General features: G+C 46.1%; 1 protein-coding gene across 1 annotated transcript in view; it reads right to left on the bottom strand.

Moving 5' to 3' along the window:
* The window catches only part of LOC112256740 (protein unc-79 homolog), a 47718-nt gene that overhangs the window by 12811 nt on the left and 13073 nt on the right, over positions 1-21834 (bottom strand). The window contains 26 exon segments of the mRNA XM_024430198.2: positions 286-387; positions 1137-1785; positions 2060-2694; positions 2841-2990; positions 6587-6749; positions 6957-7139; positions 7408-7697; positions 8233-8301; positions 8774-8953; positions 9176-9377; positions 9678-9859; positions 10634-10791; positions 11027-11175; positions 11334-11413; positions 11716-11866; positions 11989-12216; positions 12540-12755; positions 14270-14413; positions 16245-16368; positions 16642-16832; positions 17070-17300; positions 17500-17671; positions 18081-18310; positions 20621-20649; positions 20859-20899; positions 21097-21185. Coding sequence (XP_024285966.1) covers positions 286-387; positions 1137-1785; positions 2060-2694; positions 2841-2990; positions 6587-6749; positions 6957-7139; positions 7408-7697; positions 8233-8301; positions 8774-8953; positions 9176-9377; positions 9678-9859; positions 10634-10791; positions 11027-11175; positions 11334-11413; positions 11716-11866; positions 11989-12216; positions 12540-12755; positions 14270-14413; positions 16245-16368; positions 16642-16832; positions 17070-17300; positions 17500-17671; positions 18081-18310; positions 20621-20649; positions 20859-20899; positions 21097-21185 — 5038 coding nt within the window.

Raw genomic sequence — 21834 nt, 5'->3', positions numbered from 1 at the left:
AAATGAAATGATTTAATGGCTTAGTTGCGTATATTCATTCATTTATATATAGTCGGTTTGGTAGAATCCTGATCTATTGATCAGAAAAAGAAAATAACCATGAAAAAACTGCACTGGTGTCTTAATAAACAAAAGGCAGAGAAAAACACTACTAAAAAAAAGTATTTTACACCTTTAAAAGTCAAGGCCAAATGTCTGAACAGTGTAAAGTTCCTGGTGTAATGACCACACCCGTTTTTTGGGGTGATTTAAACACATGACAATGTGGAAGTATTTGGATCCTACTTGATACTGAAGAGCGGTTGCTTGTTTCTGGGATAGCAGCTTCAAGGGTGGGGGCTGAGGCGGATTCCCGTGGCTTTTCCAGGGTAGACAGAACTTTGTGATCTGCAAGGCAATGTGGGTGAGTGATGGTGCGGAATAGTGGCTGCTTCAGCATCTCAGCCTCCTCCTTACCTCACATGTAGACAACTGGTTAGCGCATGGGATGCTGCAGACACCCAACGCCAATACAAATGTAGTGTTGAGCTACAAGTAATTAACTGCAAGTATACATTGAGTCCTAGTAGTGAAAGAGCAATCTAAAATGAAGATGTGGTTTATTGATGTACTATTTAGTAAAAAAATTAATTTCTCATTTAGGCTATTACTAGTTCTTATATGGACAGCTATTTATGGAAAGTGTGTTGCAGTAATTTGAAGGCGCTGTACTGATATTTACTCGGTTTCTCAGACTTTCTTTTACAGTAGGCTTTTCAGAAGTTTACCATGGGTTGGAATGGGAAAAGGGAGAGACAAAGCCACAGGACAGGAAACAGCAATGGTGACCAGTTGACTAAAGATTTGAGGTAGCATGGATATGCGACTAGACAATTTATATTTTGTTCATGTGGTTCTGCAATTCTAAGCAGACACTTTAGTAGAAAACTTATTTTATCAATCATATCTCATAAGCCCCCTCAAACCTTAGAGATGTCATCACTGAAACACACATACATCCAAAGGCACATTGTGCATGAAGTCAGCATACTTATCTCAGGGGCACAGAAAAAGGAAACAGCAGCTGTAAGTCCATGCAGAGGGACCCCTCTCTCTGGACTTAGGCTCCTGTCTCCCCGGACCCTGTTCTCTCTTACCTGTGTCAGTGGGCTGATCACCCAGCTTGTCCAGGGTGTTGAAGGAGATGTCTAGGTACTCTCTCTGGATGGCGCTCACAGCTATCTTCCTCTGCTTGCGTTGCCGGGGAACTATCTGGATCTTAAACTCTGCCTCGCCGTTCTCATCATCATCGGGTTTAAAGTCACTGTCATCAAGGTCCTCATCATCTTCTTCATAATATTCCTCTTCATCGTTGTTGTTCCCCTCCAGAGAGGTGAGGGGTTCAACTGTGTCCTCAGGGATGTCCAGGAAGATCATCCTGCCAGAGGGACTGGTCCCCAGACCCACCCCTGCCTTCAAGTCCTCAGGATGCACAAAGTCATCCAGGGAGGTGTCAGGGACAGCAGGGGTCTTCCTCAGCAGGTCCCTCTTCTGTTGTAAGCTGAGAGTCATGGGGCTCTCCAGGCCAGGGTGCTCTGACCGGTCAGGCAGCTCCAGGGAGGTGGTGGGGGTTGCATAGCGTGGCCTCCTCTGTAGAGGCTGTTGGGGGCTTTCTTTTGATGGGGAGTCTGTGGTCCTCTTCTCCTTAGAACAGTCCTCCACGCTCACCTGCACCATCATGAGGGACAGGCACACGGTGCTTCTGCTGGCAGGGGAGGCAGTGGGCCTGGCAGGGGAGGCAACGGGCTTGGCAGGGGGGGCAGCAGACCTGGCCGGGGAGGCAGGGGGCCTGGCAGGGGAGGCAACGGGCTTGGCAGGGGGGCAGCAGACCTGGCCGGGAGGCAGGGGGCCTGGCAGGGGAGGCAACGGGCTTGGCAGGGGGGCAGCAGACCTGGCAGGGGAGGCAGGGGGCTTGGCAGGGGGCAGCAGACCTGGCAGGGGAGGCAGGGGGCCTGGCAGGGGAGGCAGGGGGCCTGGCAGGGGAAGCAGGGGGCCTGGCAGGGGAAGCAGTGGGCCTGGCACTCCCATTCAGCCTGGGGCCCATCCCCATGTTCAGGTCAAACTCCTCGTCACTCTCCACGATCCTCAGTGGTGGTAGGGGCTCAAACACCAGGGAGTCGCTGTCGGACATGGAGAGGATGGAGTGCTTCTCTGGGATTGAAGTGCAGTCGGAGGAGAGGTCAATGAGGTCCTGGTCCTCCTTCTCTGCAGAAGAGCCGCCTGTAAGAGGGGAGTCCAAGTCGGCCTTGTCCTCAAACGTCTCCATGCAGCTGAGGCGTACCTCTGGGATGACAGGCCTGGAGCAGTCTGAGTGGCCCCCCCGGGTTCCTGAACGGTCCTGGTGGTCACTGCCCTCTGCTCGGCCTGAGGAGCCGTCTGACGAGCCCTTCCCATGGCCCCCTGTCCGCCTGGGGTGGGAGGTGGTGGAGGAGGGGGGCCCGGGGGTACCATGCTGCAGGTCACAGCGGTCTATGCAGGACTTGCGTCGGTGCTCGTCCAGGTTGTAGAGGATGGAGTCAGTGTTGGAAATGTCCAGGGACTTCTGCTTGTGCATAGCCTGCAGACGCTTCTTCCTGGTGCTCTCCTCCCTCACACAGTGCAAGATGTTGTCCTGCACTGCACTGGCCTCGCGGTACTCAGACAGCTCAATTTCACCTGACGCAGACAAAGAGAGGATCAAAAGATAGATCATATCTGATTGGGAAAATCTGTGAATGCTCAATTCATGTCAACGAAGCATTTAAGTTCAATTAATGTAATTGCTGGATAAAATAGGTCATCCTTTGAGACGATTTTCATACTTTTCTGGGCATTCAGCTCTACCGGCTGGTACTTGACAGACTTGCTGCCACCGATTCTTTTCAGACGGGCAAAGAAGGTCTGAGACTCCTTGTTCCCTGCTCCAGTTGGTGTGTCATGAACGTCAGACTCATCAAACACACTGTCCTCCTCTGAAAAAAACACCATACACATGACAGATGTAGGATCTTAATTTCATCAGTCTTTTGTTGCTAACTATTTTCTTGCACTGCAGGAAATGCGGATGAGCTTTGTGATTTACATAAATTCACTGAAAACCCACAGTTATATTAACAGTATTGCCTTTTCATGCAGACAATTTTTTGGCCAGCAAATTTTGTATATATTTTTATTCAACTAGGCAAGTCAGTTAAGAACAAATTCTTATTTTCAATGACGGACAGTGGGTTAACTGCCTGTTCAGGGGCAGAACGACAGATTTGTACCATGTCAGCTCGGGGGTTTAAACTTGCAACCTTCCGGTTACTAGTCCAACGCTCTAACCACTAGGCTACCCTGCCGCCCCTAAATAATAACCTAACCACCGATCAAGCAACATTATGGACTACATTTTCAAATCCTGTTGCTGAAGGATTATTTTGCTGCAACAATATAATTCAAATTAAGATCCTACATCTGTATTTTTGGGCTTTGACGGAGACTTGGATCACCCAAGAGTACACTGCTACTCCAGCTGCTCTCTCTTAATTTCTCTCATAGTCCAAGAGTATCTGGTCATCGTGGTAGGAATCTCCTATGTGGAGATGTTATTTTTTCTCCCTCTCTCACCTGTCCATCTCCTCATTTGAAGTCCACTCAAGCTTAACATTGTTGTCATCTACCGCCTACCAGGTGTCCTTAGAGAGTTCCTCAATGAGCTTGAAACCTTTATTAAGCTCATTTCCTGATGATGGCTCACTGCTCTTCGTACTTGACGACTTCAACCTCCTGACATCTGCCTTCAATTGATTTCTTTCCAACTCTCTCTTTCCCCTCCTTGCCTCTTTTGACCTCAGCCTTTCCCAGTGCCCTCCCACTCACAAGGCAGACAATATGCTTGACCTCATCTTTCCCAGTCCCCTCCCACTCACAAGACAGACAATATGCTTGACCTCATCTTTCCCAGTGCCCTCCCACTCACAAGACAGACAATATGCTTGACCTCATCTTTCCCAGTGCCCTCCCACTCACAAGACAGACAATATGCTTGACCTCATCTTTCCCAGTGCCCTCCCACTCACAAGGCAGACCATATGCTTGACCTCATCTTTCCCAGTGCCCTCCCACTCACAAGGCAGACAATATGCTTGACCTCATCTTTCCCAGTCCCCTCCCACTCACAAGACAGGCAATATGCTTGACCTCATCTTTCCCAGTCCCCTCCCACTCACAAGACAGGCAATATGCTTGACCTCATCTTTCCCAGTGCCCTCCCACTCACAAGGCAGACAATATGCTTGACCTCATCTTGCCCAGTGCCCTCCCACTCACAAGACAGACAATATGCTTGACCTCATCTTTACTAGAGGCTGTTCGGCCTACTAATCTCACTGCAACCCTCCTCCAGGTCTCTGATCACTACTTTGTTTTCTTTTCTGTCTCCCTTTCCTCCAACCCTAGTCACTTAGCCCCTACCCAGATGGTCATGAGCCGTCGCAATCTTCGCTCTCTCTCTCCTACTACTTTCTTCTCTTCTATTCTATCATATCTCCCTTCTGCTAAATCCTTCTCACTCCTGTCTCCTGATTCTGCCTCTTGGACCATACTCTGCGTGCAGCTGAGCGAAAATGTTAGATAACTAAACTTCCGGAGGATCTATCATCCTTTCACTCCCTCCTCTCTACCTTCTCTTCCGCTGTATCCGCTGCTAAAGACACTTTCTATCACTCTAAATGTTGAGCTTCTGCTTCTGTTGAGCTTCTGCCTCTAACCTTGGAAACTCTTCTCCACCTTCTCCTCCCTCCTTAATCCTCCACCGCCTCCTCCTCCCTCTCTGCAAACTTTGTCAACCACTTTGTCAACCACTCCTCATACACTCAGCCTATTGAGTCCTCTGGTCCCACTCGCACAGAAGTACCCTACGCCTTAATCTCTTTCTTAAGTCCGGCCGCCCGACAACCTGCTCGCTCGACTCCATCCCCTCCTCCCTTCTCCAGACCATCTCTGGAGACCTTATCCCATTCCACACTTCCCTCACCAACTCATCCCTGACCACTGGCTGAATCCCCTCTGACTTCAAAATGTCCCGAGTCCCTACCCTCCTCCTACACTCGACTCCTCTGATGTCAAAAACTACAGACCGGTATCCCTTCTTTCTTTTCTTTCCAAAACACTTGAGCGTTCCGTCTCTGACCATCTCTCTCGCTATCTCTCCCAGAGCGATCTTCTTGATCCTAACTAGTCAGGTTTCAAGACGGGTCCCTCAACCGAAACTGCTTTTCTCTGTGTCACGGAGGCTCTCCACACTGCCAAATCTGACTCTCTCTCCTCTGTTCTCATGCTTCTAGATCTATCTGCTGCCTTCGACACTGAACCATTAGATCCTCCTCTCCACCCTCTCAGGGCTGGGCGTCTCAGGCGCTGCACACTCTTGGATTGCATCCTACCTGGCAGGCCGCTCCTACCAGGTGACGTGGAGAGGATCTGTGTCTGCACCATGTACTCTCACTACTGATGCACCACATACTCTCACTACTCTCTATACACCAAGTTACTCGGCGCTGTCATGTCCTCCTTCATGCTCTACAACGTCCAAAGAATACGACCCTACCTCACACAGGAAGAGGCGCGGGTCCTAATCCAGGCACTTGTCATCTCCCGTCTGGACTACTGCAACTCGCTGTTGGCTGGGCTCCCTGTTTGTGCCATCAAACCCCTGCAACTTTTGCAGAATGCAGCAGCGGTTCTCAACCTTCCCATGTTCTCCCATGTCACCCCACTCCTCTGCACACTCCACTGGCTTCCAGTCAAAGCTTGCATCCACCACAAGACCCTGGTATTGCCTACGATGCAACAAGAGGAACTGCCCCTCACTACCTTCAGAGCTCCCGAGTGGACTGCATCTCAGGCACTGCATCTCAGTGTTAGAGGCGTCACTACAGACCCTGGTTTGATTCCAGGCTGTATCACAACCGGCCATGATTGGGAGTCCCATAGGGCAGCGCACAATTGGCCCAGCGTCGTCCGGGTTAGGGTTTGGCTGGGGTAGGCCGTCATTGTAAATAAGAATTTGTTCTTAACTGACTTGCCTAGTTAAATAAAGGTTAAATGCTGAAACCCTACACCCCAATCCGAGCACTCCGTTCTGCTAACTCTGGTCTCTTGGCCCTCCCACCCCTACAGGAGGGCAGCTTCCACTCAGCCTAGTCCAAGTTCTTTGTCGTGGCACCCCAATGGTGGTACCAGCTTTCCCCCTGAAGCTAGGACAGCAGAGTCCTTGCTCATATTTCCGAAAACTCTACCTCTTCAAAGAGTATCTTAAATAATCCCACAGCACCACCCTCGCATCCACTCCTCACTTTATTGAGGAAAATGTACTTACTATGACTGTGATATGTGGTTGTATCACCGAGCTATCTTATGATAAATACACTAACTGCAAGTAGCTCTGGATAAGAGCGTCTGCTAAATGACTCAAATGTAATGTAAATGTAATGTATGTCCAAAACTCTCCATTCTTATTCCTGATCATTTAAAACAAAAGCCTATATTTACAATCCAGGCATGTGATAATCGCTGTTGTCCCCACCTTTCTCTTTCTCGTTGTAGCGGCTGATGTTGGAGTTGTCACTATAGAGGGGTCCAGCAGTGGCATGGGGCCTACAGCTGTGGTACTGGGCATTCAGGGTGTTGATGGTGATGTGGATCAGGTGCAGAACCCCTTTACTCACATCCATATCCCTGTAGGGGTACTGGGACCACACACAGGATCGGTAGGAGTGAAGGGTAAGAGAGTACAAAGCAACTTAATATATATGTAGATTAGCTGTCCTCAATATTACATTTTCACAATTACAGGTAATCAATTACAGACACACTGCATCTATAAAGTTTACAATGTAAACACATTCACATAGTGAATAAGATTTCATTATATTGCAACTGTGGGTGGTGTGTACCTTGTAGAGGATGACCAGCAGGGCTTTGAGCCACATCTGTCTGATGTGTGGCTGCAGGGCCCAGAGAGAGCAACGCGGCGGCTGCTGGAAGTAGTGTCTGAGCTGGGGGCAGGTGCAGTACTTCAACACCTGGACCACCAGGGGGAGCAGCTGCTTCCCCAGCCCAATGTTGTAGTCCATCACCTGGAGGAGATATCACATCACACCAGGTTCTTCTTGATGCTTGACAGATTGTCATAATTCACATCATTCAGCAGCAGCAACACAATACTTCAAACTTTACAGTGGGAAACAATCTGAAAAACTCCCATCTCTCATGTACTCCCAACTGAAGCAGGATTTCTCTCGGGATTAAACTCTAGATTTACTCAAGGATTGTCTTTAAAACAAATGTTAGAACTAGTACAGCATTAACTCAGAGTCATTTATAGGGTTAATGATATCCTCTAACCTGTGCGATGCCAGCAATGAAAGCATTGAAGCAGGTGGAGGTCCTCATCTTTTGCGGTGCGATCATGAAGCAACCCTCCTGCTGGTCATAGCCCAGCAGCACATACAGATGGCGCTTCACCGAGTTGAAGGCCTTGGCACTGCCGATGTCTGCATCAGCACTGCTCTTGTCTTTGGCCATGAACTTCATGAGTACCATGATGAGCTGGTGCACCGTCTGGTGATCTATCCCAGCATCCTCTGGGAGCAGGTCCCTGATGACCGAGTCATCCTCCATTGAGGGGCTGTGGCCTTGGAGAGGGGCCAAAGCATCAGGGTTAAAAGGCAGGAGGAAGCGTGCTGCCGACATGGGAGTGGATGAAGAGGAGAGGGGCGGTGAAGCAGGGGAACAAAGCTCGGGGGAGGGTACGACAGTCATCTAACTTGGTCTACATTTGGCAGGGTGATTACCTATATGGACGTCACTTTAACATTGTCATGGAATATGTAAAATGCAAACAGAAAATGTGACAAGCTATCAAGATAGCAAGAGTAACGGACTACCCACTGGGCACAGATGTCAGTTCAACGTCTACTCCACATTGGTTCAACGTAATTTCATTGAAATGGCGTGGGAATAACATTAATTCAACCAGTGTATGCCCAGTGGGTATCTATGAATTTTGGATGAAAAGCAATGAATGTCAGTGAAGAGCAAACATTGCTTTTTCATCAAGTTTCCTGATGCCCATCAACTTTATCAGTAGCCATAAGTTAGTCATATGATGCGATTATGCTGAAGGGAATGTTGATCTGTTTCTATATTTAGATTTGGATTGTTATTTACCTGGCAGGACTTTCTCTATCATATCTCCCAGAGTCGGGGCAGAGTGCTCTTGCCTCGTAAGCCTTAAAGCTAAAAACCACACATGAAGAATGCAATTTAGGAGAATGTTCTTGGGAGGTAGCACAGGACACAAGTCTGAGCTTCCAGATAACCCTAACAATCCCAATGTCTCAACACCATTCACATAAAGTGATCCTAATATGTATTTGGATGCTGAGACTTTTCCGAGTTATTCTATTAATAATTTCACCTCCACTTGCTTACTCAAGCTCAACAACCACACAGTCTAAAGCCAACAGTAAACCCCCTCTCCCAGAAACTCAGACCGCATCCTGTGCAGGGTCAATGAGGAAATCACACAGAAGACAAACCTCTTACCTCCAGCAAGATAACAAATCACTGAGAAAATATGCAATTGAGTGAAACAAACAGGAATAAAGATTTTGTAGGTATACTAACAGAACAGAGAGGTGAATTGATGCCGAGAGAAACAGTAGAAGCATGGGACAGACAAAAGCCTAACCAACCGATGGACACTCACGTAGTCGGTTACACAGAGTCTCTGGGAGGGAGAAGGCTCGCTTGGTTGTGGACGGGCCCTTGATGCTGTCACGGAGGGAACGCACACTCTTCTGGCGGTTCCTGGCAAAGCGTGCCCGTCTGATTTTCCACATCGCTGCATCACTAAGGTTGGCCACGTTGGTACGCACAGCTGTGATGGCTGACAAGGAGAGGCAAGGAAGGAAAGATAAATAACATACATCAACGTGCCGATGTCTCATAACACTTAACACACCTCCACCACACGAACATGAACTGTAATGTTCTGATTTCACAGGTTTATGTTTCCCTACATGCTTGGTTTGTTGTATTGAACATAAGTCATAGTGAAAATTATATTCTGCAGATTATGTAACTGATAAAATCCCCCAGCTGGGCGTACTGGTGGGGAAAGGGAACTCCTTGTTGCAGTCCAGGTGGAGCTGGGCCTCCAGGGAGAGCGTCTCAAAGCGGTTGACAAAGAACTCCCAGCTGAGGGCAGGGACCTCCTGCTTTAGGTGGTGCAGCATCAGCAGCTTGCTGAGGATGATGGGCCGGTCCCTCACCACCGTGTCGAACTGGAAGTCCAGGCACAGACACAAACCCTGCAGACACACAAACACACAGACACAGACATACAAACACACAGACACAGACACACAAACACACAGACATACAGAAACAGACACACAAACACACAGCCACAGACATACACAAGTGTTAGCACTGCACTTACATGTTTTTGTGTTATTCATCAATAGAAAATTGTTTGCTGACTTGCTGCGAAGCAATTTGTCCTCCAGGACAAGAAAGACTCCATACACATTATCAATTGTCACATGAAAAGTGGTTGTATGGCAGTTTAATAGTATTTATCTTGGCCTAGATAGATATCTGTTAATCACCTGTAGTGCTGGGCTCTTGATGGTGTCCAGCAGCAGCCTGGCGCGTGTGGCCACAGCCGGGTTGACATCCTCCACAGAGGCCAGGAAGCTGCAGAAGGCATGGGCCAGGGAGTACTTCAGCAGGTGGTTCTTCGTCAAAGAACCAATGTCTAGGAACCGACAGAGCACCGCCACCTTCTCCACTGGGAGTTCCCATGACAACACAGACAGGGCACAAGACAACATCTCAGCGCCATGTCACATTTAGTTTGATAGGACACTGCAAAGGATAATGTTAAAAGCAGCATCACTCTAACACTGATGGGTAATGTACAGTGTCACTAGATGGCAGTGTGGCAGTAGAGGGAGTGGAGATAGTATTATTGCAGCCAGATTGCCTGTGGGCCATAGTGATGCTTTGGCACCCAACTGGTATCTTTTTGGGTTGATTTACACAAACAGGTAAATTACCATGTTTCAGAATAGCTAATATGAGGCCATAATTAGATCATTAAAATTCATGATCCTCATCCTACGGTTCACGTGTGTACACAACCTGTAGTCATGACACATCATTTCCCTTAGCAATTGTTCATGTTATTTTGCAATGTTACTTTGCAAGTAATATGCAATAAACATCTGCTTTCTATGCTGTTTGAAGTCAGAGTCTGTTAAATGACTTCATGTGAATTTAACAGACTGCCATTATTATATTATATTCTAATCTGATTTAGTGGGGTTTGGTTAAATGCGGAAGACACAATTCCAGTTGAATGCATTCAGTTGTACAACTGACTAGATATTCCCCTTTCCCTTGATTGGTGCTCTGTGACATTGTCAACAATAAAACAGTAAAAAATGAAATTAAAGATAGATGTTTGTATCTATTCATATCATCACATTCCTATCATCACATACAGTACCCCCCCACACACACACACACACATATGTGAGTTGAAGGCTCATCTAAAATTCACCTGCTTCGAAGCGTATCTTCCAGTCCTTGCTGTTAAAGTTGCTGTCCACCAGGTTCCAAAAGATGTCTGCTCCGTGGGAGAGGGAGAGGGCATGCAGGAGCTGGGGCACGGCCAAGGAGGCCAGCTGGCAGAACTCGGATTTCAGCATGGTCCACAGGCTGGAACACACTATCACATTAGACACACACACATACCTGGCTGCTCTTCACGTATTTGATGATCAAGTTCAACTGACATCAAGATCGTGATCAACGATTTCAGTTTCTGCATGTAGCTACATCTCATGGCTCAAGGCATGTTTAAAGAAAGTACTAGTGGAGATTTCTGTAAACAAACAACAAGCTACGTGTGAAACTGCAGGAGGGGCCCCATGCGGTGATGGTGACTGCTGACCTGGGAATGAGCATCTTCTCCTGGATGTGGGCCAAGAAATGGGGGTGGTCCTTACGGGCCAGGTACAGACACTCTCCGTGGAGACACAGGATATTCAGACAGTTCAGCATGTTGAACAGGATATCAGGCTCCTCAAACTTAGACATTTCCTATAAAGGGAACAATAGGTACATTTCCTTTGCTCACTCAGTCTTTTCTAATGAGGATACAGGGTTATTGTCTTTGATTAGGCATCTATTATATTCTATAGACAAGTTATATCTTGACAAGATGACTTAACACTGGATAAAGGTGGACTGGCAGGTACCTGCAGAATAGTGTATATTAGCTTGAGAGACACAGGGAGCTGCTGGTAGGAAAACTTCTTATCAGCATTATTCTTCATTGCTGTAAGAGAGAAATGTTTGCTGTAAAAAGAGATAATTCCCCAGCAGAGGAGAAACTATGCAGTGTTTCCATTTCATGTTGTACGCAGCCTCTGAACTGTTACAGAGAAGTGTTCATCTCGTATTTTTTTCTTCATGTCATAAAATACATTTGGGATTAGATTTTGGTAATGCTGAGGTATTTACACCTACACAACTGAGAATTGTTCTGCTTGTGTTTCATCAGATCTGTATACACTGAGATATTCTGTACTCAATCCAAAACCCTTCCAACCCAAGCTTTATTTCGCCATGGATACATACGTGGGTTGTCAGGAGAGTAACTTTGAATTGTAGGGTTGTCAGTGTGTGTGCTGGCAGGGTTGTCCGCTTCCTCTGCCCCTTGCTTTGTCCGTTGTTCAGGCCCAAACACTTGAGGCAACAGCAATGTGTCCTCCAAGATGTCTGTTGACTCCTATAGTCAAGACACAATAATGTCTACTGACAACCAAATACAGTAAGAATTACAAACCATTTAAAACAATTGGACCGATTCAGGACATGCTGTTTTTACAGGAGTCTGCTTGTGTGTCTCACCACCAGACGTATCTCCTCCCTGGGGGTGAGTCTCTCCAGGAGCTCACAGCCTAGCTGGTAGCACAAAATGCTGGACTGGCACAGGCTGCACTCCAGAGCCTTCTCATCCTTCTGACAGGTGTGGGAGCCCCCCCACGGGGCCTGGAAGACGTTGTTGATGATGCCCACAATGTCCTTCCCCAGACTGCTTTCCAGACCGAGCATCACGCCGTCATCCTGGAGCTCCATCTGAACAAGGACATTGTAGCTGGGTTTATTGTGTCAGTTGCCCTGTCTTTTTTTTCTATTTGCTTTTTATTTTTTAGATTATGCACTTTGAGATTATTCTGTATAATGGAAAGCGCTTTACAAATGGATTAAATTATTATTAGAAGTAAGGAACCACTACAACATTGTTGAACAGGAGAACCCACAGAAATAGAAAGTGGGACAGAACTCAGCTTGGTGGCTCTGAGGTATTCAATGAGGTATTGTAAATGTAAATGTAAATGTAGGTAAATGTAACAGTACTCTATAATTGAACCCATGTCTGCAGTGTATGGGCTTGCCACCTGTTTGAGGATGAGGTCGAACATGAGAATGAAACAGCCCAGGTTCATGTCATCGTCATCACAGTCCAGGTCCAGGGCACAGTGTCCCGTAGCATGGCCCAGGTTCTTAAAGGGGCTGCAGTGCAGGGGGCTCCGGAATGGGCTCCGGAATGGACTGGGGAACGGGCTCACAGTGTTGTGCGGCCCAAGATGGCCTGGATCTGAAACCACGCTTTCCTAGGGACATGACACACACACACACACAAACAGGTATCATCGTTCCATAATTGTACTGTCATGAGATCTACCCTCCAAGTTATCAAAGTGTATTCAGGTGTAGAAATATGCTGTGGATAGATGAGCCAAAGGGTTTAACTTTCACAGATAAATCTGAATGATGGCAGAGCTCAATTAAGCCCCTTAAATAGAACTATATTTAGACTTCAGCAGTTACCAGGGCAACACATATGCCTGTGGATGGTTGACAGTAGAGGGGATCCAGCTAGCATATTTGGTTCCTTGGAAGTTGTAGGAACATACTTTTTTGGTTTGCCATTGCTTCTGGGAACGAAGGCAAGTTCCCTGACTGGTAAAACTGAACGTTTTTTTAACGTTCTGAGAACAGAAGTGAAAATGTTGCCTGTTCTGGGAGGTACATTTTTAGAATGCAGGGAGGTTCTGAGAATGTTTAACTGCGGTTCCCTGAAAGTTTTCCTGGGAGGTTTGATAGGTTATTTTAAGGTAATTAAATAATGTTCTGAGAACATAATTCAATATGACTATTAATAACACTGCTTGCTTAGGTTAACTGTTTTGAACTCCAATCACAAATAGGACACATGGACATTGATTTGCTTAGTTATTAATCATGCATACACATTTATTTTTTTATTGTTGCACAGCGTCAGGGAGATTGAAACCTATGATCTTCTGTTCTCTATTCATGGAATGTAGACATGATTTTTTTTACTCATACAAAGCTGTTCATTTCAGTCTATTCAAACAGACCCCATTTCAAAGCAAACAAGCACACATTAAGATCAGGTGTGGCAAATTATTGGGTGCGGCCTACACACCTGAACACACTTAACAAGATAGAGGATAGAGAGATAGAGTTTTGTTGATGCTGAGAATGGAATGTGTGTTTTTAAATAACATTATTAAAATGTTCTTTGAACGTTACTAAGGTTTTCTTGTGGGTTTTTTTTGTGAAAGGTTTCTAGATGTTCTGAGAACATAACTTTAAATAGAACCATGAGGAAACCTGTAGGAAATGTTATGCTGAAGTATTGAAATTCCCACAAAAGAACATTGTTTCTTAACGTTCTCTGATCTATTTGAGAACATTCCCAATGCCAAACCAGTTGGAGAACGTTCCTAGAACATTACCAAAATATGCTTGAACTTTTAGGAAACTGTTAAAGTAATGAAATACCAAGCAAATAATGTTTTTTTGTTAAGTTCCTTTAATGTGCTGCCAAGCAACCAAGCAGCTATCCTGCACAATTCCCAGAAAGTTGTGGGAAGGTTGTATGCAAAATAACCATAGGCCAAACCACACTCTCACCAAGCTCTAAGAAACAGATGGTTCTCAGAACATTATGTGCTGGCTGGGTAAATAGATAACAAGCATTTTCAGATTGTGGATGTAAACTGTATAGTTCCTCAGCTCATTTGTCCTGCTCTTACTGTTTCATTGAGAGAGAGAGAGGAAATTTGAGTGGGAGTTGATGACTAGTACGATATCTCACCCTCCGAGCCTCAGTATTTTCACCAGTTAGATCTGAGACTCGAGTCTTTCTCTGATTGGCCAGTTCCTTCACTGAGTTCACCCCGTCAAAGAACATCCCGATCAACAGCTGCAGAGGCACCACAATGTCCAGCTCTGACAACACCTGTGTCCAACCAGACACGCACACACATACACCGACAGGTACACAAACACACAAGAGATCATGCAAAGATGCACACCAAACTCACATACAAGACACATTAATGACAACAGGTTTAGGTTAACAGGTTTACACACACACATAAAACACACAAACAGACAACAGAGACATTCAGAGAGGCAAAAGAGACGACGTATATAAGCAGATAGAAATGTATAAGTAGTACTCTACACGTATTCCTGTAGTATGTGTGACCTATATGCAGTTGAAGTCGGAAGTTTACATACACCTTAGCCAAATACATTTCAACTCAGTTTTTCACAATTCCTGAAATGTAATCTTAGTAAAAATGCCCTGTCTTAGGTCAGTTAGGATCACCACTTTATTTTGAGAATGTGAAATGTCAGAATTAATAGAGAGAATGATTTATTTCTGCTTTAATTTCTTTCATCACATTCGCAGTGGGTCAGAACTTTACATACACTCAATTAGTATTTGGTAGCATTTGCTTTAAATTGTTTAACTTGGGTCAAACGTTTCAGGTAGCCTTCCACAAGTTTCCCACAATATGTTGGGTGAATTTTGGCCCATTCCTCCTGACAGAGCTGGTCAGGTTTGTAGGCCTCCTTGCTCGCACATGCTTTTTCAGTTCTGCCCACAAATTTTCTATGTTTGTCCTCCAAACATAATGATGGTCATTATGCCTAACAGTTCTATTTTTGTTTCATCAGACCAGAGGATATTTCTCCAAAAAGTGCGATCTTTGTTCCCATGTGCAGTTGCAAACTGTAGTCTGGCTTTTTTATGGCAGTTTTGGAGCAGTGTCTTCTTCCCTGCTGAGTGGCCTTTTAGGTTATGTCGATATAGGACTCATTTTACTGTGGATATAGATACTTTTGTACCTGTTTCCTCCAGCATCTTCACAAGGTCCTTTGCTGTTGTTCTGGGATTGATTTGCACTTTTTGCACCAAAGTAGGTTCATCTCTAGGAGACAGAATGCGTCTCCTTCCTGAGCGGTATGACAGCTGCGTGGTCCCATGATGTTTATACTTGCGTACTATTGTTTGTACAGATGAACGTGGTACCTTCAGGCGTTTGGAAATTGCTCCCAAGGATGAACCAGACAGGTAGAGCTCTACAATTTTATTTCTGAGGTCTTGGCTGATTTCTTTTGATTTTCCAAGGATGTCAAGCAAAGAGGCACTGAGTTTGAAGGTACGCCTTGAAATACATCCACAGGTATACCTCCAATTGACTCAAATGATGTCAATTTGCCTATCTGAAACTTCTAAAGCCATGACGTCATTTTCTAGAATTTTCCAAGCTGTTTAAAGGCACGGTCAATTTAGTGTATGTAAACTTCTGACCCACTGGAATTGTGAAACAATCCGCCTGTCAAAAATTGTTGAAAAAATGTCTTGTGTCATGCACAAAGTAGATGTCCTAACCGACTTGCCAAAACTATAGTTGGTTAACAAGAAATTTGTGGAGTGGTTGAAAAACTAGTTTTAATAACTCCAACCTAAGTAGATGTAAACTTCTGACTTCAACTGTATATATTCAGATTGAATTACTTTGGTGTCTGTTATCACAGTCGTGAAAGAAACCTTTCCACATATATAGGACAGCAGGCTGTGAGTGCATATGGAATCAAAAGCAAAATCCCTCCTCTCTCACTCTTAGAACTCCAGTCTCATGCTAGCCTTGTGACCCAGTTCCATATTCAGTACAGCCCCTGCTCAGGCACTCACACATCATGACAACCTGTTCATTTCATTTCAACCACACAATATGAAATGGATCCTCATAAAAAGCCACAGGCCTTATACTCACATGCAGCCAGAGCAGAGCCTGCTCCTGCACAGAGGCTGGGTATCCTGAGAACCTGCAGCTAATGAACCCAAACATCTCCTCCATGGAGAAGGGCAGAGGGCACAGCTCAATGTCAAACATCTTGCTGCAGGGGGAGCAGAGGGGTGAGGAGTGAGGGGCCATGCTTTTAAAGTTGAGCATTTGGTATATCCCCTCTCAGGTGTATCACTAGTAGGTGGGACCATGGAAACCATTTTCACTGTGTGTTACACATATCACATATAATTTCACATAACATTCTATTATTTGCACAAGACAGAAAATGATTTGTGCATGATCAGTAACCATAGGACACCATTGAACTAGAGGAGGTGGTACAGTGAACTAGGTGACTTGGAGGATGTCCAGTATACAGTACCTGAGCACTTCTCTGAACTCCTTGAGCTGCTGGTCAGGCACCTCAGTGCGGATGGCCTCCAGCCACTCTGGCATGAAGCACTCCCATAGCGGCTGGCTGATCACATTGTAGGGGATCAGGCACAGGATCCGGTTCAGCCCCTCTTTCAGCTGGGTCACCGTGCTGCAAGACTTATCCCAGTAACCCCCCACCTGGGGATATGGGTACATAGACACATACACAAGGTCAGGTACAGTATAACCAAGGGGGATATTCACCAAGAAACACAACCATCACACACTGTCCCACCAGTGTGCATTGTCCCCAGAGAAACATTCCTAACCTCATACTACCCTACACCCAACATTACACCTTTACAACCCCTCACGAACACTTACTGAGCCGCCTTTACCCTCCAACACCCCTTCTCCTTCCCCGCTCCTCCTCACCCTGGCAAACTCCACCGGCTTGGGCAGCAGGCACATCACCATGACGTCGAAGCGCACGTCACACACGGTCTTCAACCACTTGGTGACAAACTGGGGCTTGAGCTTCTCCACCAGGGAGCCCACCTCGTCGTCCATCATGTAGGCTGTGGAGTGGAACCACTGGAACACCATGCTCACCAGCCGCGCCAGGCTCTCAGTGGGCGTGTTCTCACTGGGGGTGCACAGGCTCACCTTCAGGGGTGGGGGCAAGGATGGGGTGTAACATGGTCAGTCAGGGGCTTCCAAGATCGGAGACGGATACGGTTAAAGCATTATAATGTTGCACTATGAAGAGAGTACAGCACAGGCTGGTAATAAGAGCCCAGACAGGTGTGTCAACATCCTAATCTCTCAACTGTGATAGTGAGTAATAGACCAGCAAGCCACGCACCAGGAACCAGATGCCAAACTGACTGAGGAGCCTCTGGTCGTGCTGGTCGTCCTCCTTGTTGTCAAAGTCGATGTTGTCCAGGGAGTGGTGGGAGGCAGACAGGCCCATCTGACGACGCCTGTTCAGCTCAAACTCACGCAGCTCCGCGTGGATCTCTGCCTCCTTCAGTAGACTGATGTTGATAGATGGATGGAGAGAGAGAGAGGGGGGATAAAGAGAGAGACAGACAGAAAGACAAGAGGGAGATAGACAGATAGTGATAGAGAGATAACTGTGGTTGTATACAGTGCTACTGTGAAGCATGCGGTTGGTTGCCTGTGTTGTCTGTGATGCTGTGACGCAGCGGTCTAAGGCACTGCATCTCAGTGCAAGAGGCGTCACTACAGACCCTGGTTCGATTCCAGGCTGTATCACAACCAGCTGTGATTGGGAGTCTCGTAGGGCGGCGCACAACTGGCCCAGCGTTGTCTGGGGTAGGGTAGGCCGTCATTTTAAATAAGAGTTTGTTCTTAACTGACTTACCTAGTTAAATAAAGGTTAAATAAAAAAAATTAAAATGCACCAAATACAAATAAAAATACCTGATAACAGCCTCCACAGTACACACCAGCTCCTCTGCCCCACACTCGCGGGTGTTGATGGGAGGTGGGGAGGTCTGGTACAGATGGGTCTCCGCCGCAGTCCCCACCTCGCTGCTGTGGTGGTTGACATGGCAACGCTTGCAGTAGCGGACGGGTCGGTTGCCATGGCGCCCGCAGCAACCAGCTGAGAAGCAGGTGACAACTGCCCTCCTGACATGAGAGCTACAGTTCTACAAGACAGAGGGGACAATGAGATAAAACAACTCCTCGTATAATTTATAAACTGAGAAAATATAGGAATCCTAATAAACTGTTTTCACTGTGAAAAAAAGCTATCCTTAAAAGGTCCTTTGCCTCAATAAATTAATTGATGTGTAAACGTCCTGAATTAAAAGAACGAGTGGTGTTCTTTTTGTGTGTGTATGCTAATGAATAGGCTGCCATGGGACAGATAGCATCATTCTTAGATAGAGACTGTACATATGGTGTCTTATTGGTTTCATCTGATCAGCCACTGAAACCTCCGGTCTTTCAAATGAACAGATCCTCTTCATCTGTTCTCTTCCTGTCTTCCCCCCTCTCTCTCTGTTCTCTTCCTGTCTTCCCCCCTCTCTCTCTGTTCTCTTCCTGTCTTCTCCCCTCTCTCTCTGTTCTCTTCCTGTCTTCTCCCCTCTCTCTCTGTTCTCTTCCTGTCTTCTCCCCTCTCTCTGTTCTCTTCCTGTCTCTCTCTTCTCCCCTCTCTCTCTGTTCTCTTCCTGTCTTCTCCCCTCTCTCTCTGTTCTCTTCCTGTCTTCCCCCTCTCTCTCTGTTCTCTTCCTGTCTTCCCCTCCTGTCTCTCTCTGTTCTCTTCCTGTCTCTCCCCTCTCCTGTCTTCCTGTCTTCCCTCTCTCTCTGTCTTCTCTTCCTGTCTTCTCTTCCCTCTCTCTGTTCTCTTCCTGTCTTCTCCCCTGTTCTCTCTCTGTTCTCTTCCTGTCTTCCCCTCTCTCTCTCTGTTCTCTTCCTGTCTTCCTGTCTTCTCCCTCTCTCTTCTCTGTTCTCTTCCTGTCTTCTCCCTCTCTCCTGTCTTCTCCCCTCTCTCTCTCTGTTCTCTCTGTTCTCTTCCTGTCTTCTCCCCTCTCTCTCTCTGTTCTCTTCCTGTCTTCTCCCCTCTCTCTCTCTGTTCTCTTCCTGTCTTATCCCCTCTCTCTCTGTAATCTTTACAAAAACATACAACTGACAATGGTGAAAACCTGGTCAATGGATACAGTACAGCAAATTGACCGCAAGAAGCCCAAACAGATACTAAAACATCATCATTTCAAACCTTGCTTACATTTGTATACGATCACATATACTGTATCTCGCTATTATGCATGGGAATCCTTTGGAACAGATTTCGAAAATTCTAATCACTTGGAGCTGATTTACTGGTGTTTTTACAGTCCTCTATGTCCAACAAAAACAAATAAAAAACAACTTTGCTCAGATAACTTGGGGGGCCAAATAAACTCACCTGCGGGTTGGGGAATACTGCACTACAGTATATCTTATACTGTAACTGCAGAGCACTGTGAAAGCAATCCCTATTCTAGCTGTAACTCTGACAAGCAATCACATCGCAGATAGAACAATGATGTGTGTGCTGATAATGAGAGAGTTGGCGTGGATCCAGGTAAGAGCTTTCTGCAGTGGGACAAAGCCTATTGAAAAGGCTGTGTGAGGATTAAAACTACTGCTGGATGAACTAGATATAGGACAGCTGTTTCCCATGACAACCCTGGGCTGCTCAGCTTAGTCTTTTCTTTGGATTATACTTTTGAAACTCTGCATCGTTGTGAAGGGCTCATAAGCAAGCATTTCACGGTTAAGTCTACACCCGTAACATTTGATTTGATTTGATACACTACCCGACAGATTTGTGTGTCAGTCTCCGTGGGAACCAAGGGGGAACTTTTATGCCTTTGGACTGTGTTCCGGAACAAACATCATGCCCTGCCAGTTCCATTAAGACTGGACCATCCATTAGACAAGTAATGAACAGAGTGTTCGAGTGAATGGACTCTCCAAATGAAAGTGCACGGTCCTTAAACACTTCAGAGATAAATGTGATGGTCTGCTATATGAAATGTCGAAGTGCAAGTTGTAGCTTCTTTGGGCCTTGTTAGTCTGTAGCAGGCTAGCATCGTGTTTCTTTTTCCACCACTTATAATGACTCAAGTGGTTATCTCTCTCCTGTCCTCAAATCAATTACACAGCAGTTTTACTGCTCATGGTTAAATGAACACTGGGTGGATGTTGGCATGATATTTATACACAACCAGCAATGACATAGCAAGGGAGGCCCAGCCACAGTCTGTGATTATGTACGCAAAGCCATCCAACAGAGAAGTAACAAATACTAGCAAACAATTCTATTCACCGGTCTACTTCACTTGTTGCTCTAATATGAAGAAGAAAGGGGTACTCTTGTTTAGCCATGAGTTTTACCACTATGAATATTGCATGAGCTGATGAGAGCACAAACACAAACACATATCAATGCACCGACGTTCATGTCTTACCTTCTTTTGACAAATAGCAGATATCTCAGCTGTAAAAACGAGGCCACAGAGGTATTCAGTATAACATACACACAGACAATGGGTTCACTCAGCCTAAATAACTCCCCTCTGATTGACTCGATTTTGGGGGTATTGAGGTACGTACATGTGTGCGTGTATGTACTTGTATATGTGTGTGAGAGAGGGAGACAGAGAGAGATGGCAACCTGAACGCTAATACTTGTTTGCTAATACTCACCTTGGGGCAAGAGCACATCAACAAGCCATTCTGAATGGTCTCTGTAAAGGTCACAGGAATATGTAAATCTAATTATAGTTAGCTGAGAATACCTCCGTTGAAAATACACTTCCAGCAAAGGAATTATGCAACCATGGTGATGCTTCTCCCTTGGGATAAAGACCAGAATAATGAAGCAGACAGCAGGTGATGTTTGGAATGGCATCTATGTGGAGAGAAAGAGGTTACAACCACATACCCTGCTATCCTTTGGCTGCACTCCTCACAGATGTATAGAGGAGGGGGCTTGTCTCCCAGTGCAACGGAGAGGGTGGGGTCGATGCACATCTATAGGGCGACAACAGACAGTTACTGAATCCAGATGGAATATACAGTAGTAGCAGTGATATCTAGCTTTAGGGGTCATAAGAAGTGTATACCACACCTTATTTCTCCACTGCTTGTGCCCTGACACGTGATAACACCTCAAACTCAAATAAATGTATGTGTGTGTGTGTGTGTGTGTGTGTGTGTGTGTGTGTGTGTGTGTGTGTGTGTGTGTGTGTGTGTGTGTGTGTGTGTGTGTGTGTGTATAATGTCCTCTTTACCTGTCTCTGCTGCTGGCTGCATGCATATGGTTCTGTTCAGTTCTTTATGATCTGTGCATGGCCCTGTATTAAGCTACAGTGCTTATGGCCTAGATGCTCAGATGGTGTTCTGTAATTTACTGCTCTCGCTTACAGGCGCCCTATCCTCAGGGGCGGCATGGGGTCATTGCTTCCAATTAGCCCCCCCCCACACACACACCCCTCTGCAATCCTGGGTAATTGAAATCCGGCCCCTGTCCCTGCCCCTGTTCCCGTCTCCGCTCTACTTGTCTGTTTTTAGCACAGTTGAGCAGAGACAGGCTGAGCATAGCAAAACAGGCCTTGAGTCGGGTGGCCACTGATATCATTACCCCATGGAACTACCACAGTGACTCAAGCAATCCCTGGCT

This window comes from Oncorhynchus tshawytscha, linkage group LG08 (genome assembly GCF_018296145.1).
Source record: "Oncorhynchus tshawytscha isolate Ot180627B linkage group LG08, Otsh_v2.0, whole genome shotgun sequence".
In the NCBI taxonomy this organism is placed as follows: domain Eukaryota; kingdom Metazoa; phylum Chordata; class Actinopteri; order Salmoniformes; family Salmonidae; genus Oncorhynchus; species Oncorhynchus tshawytscha.
This window is presented reverse-complemented; position numbering and strand designations above follow the sequence as displayed.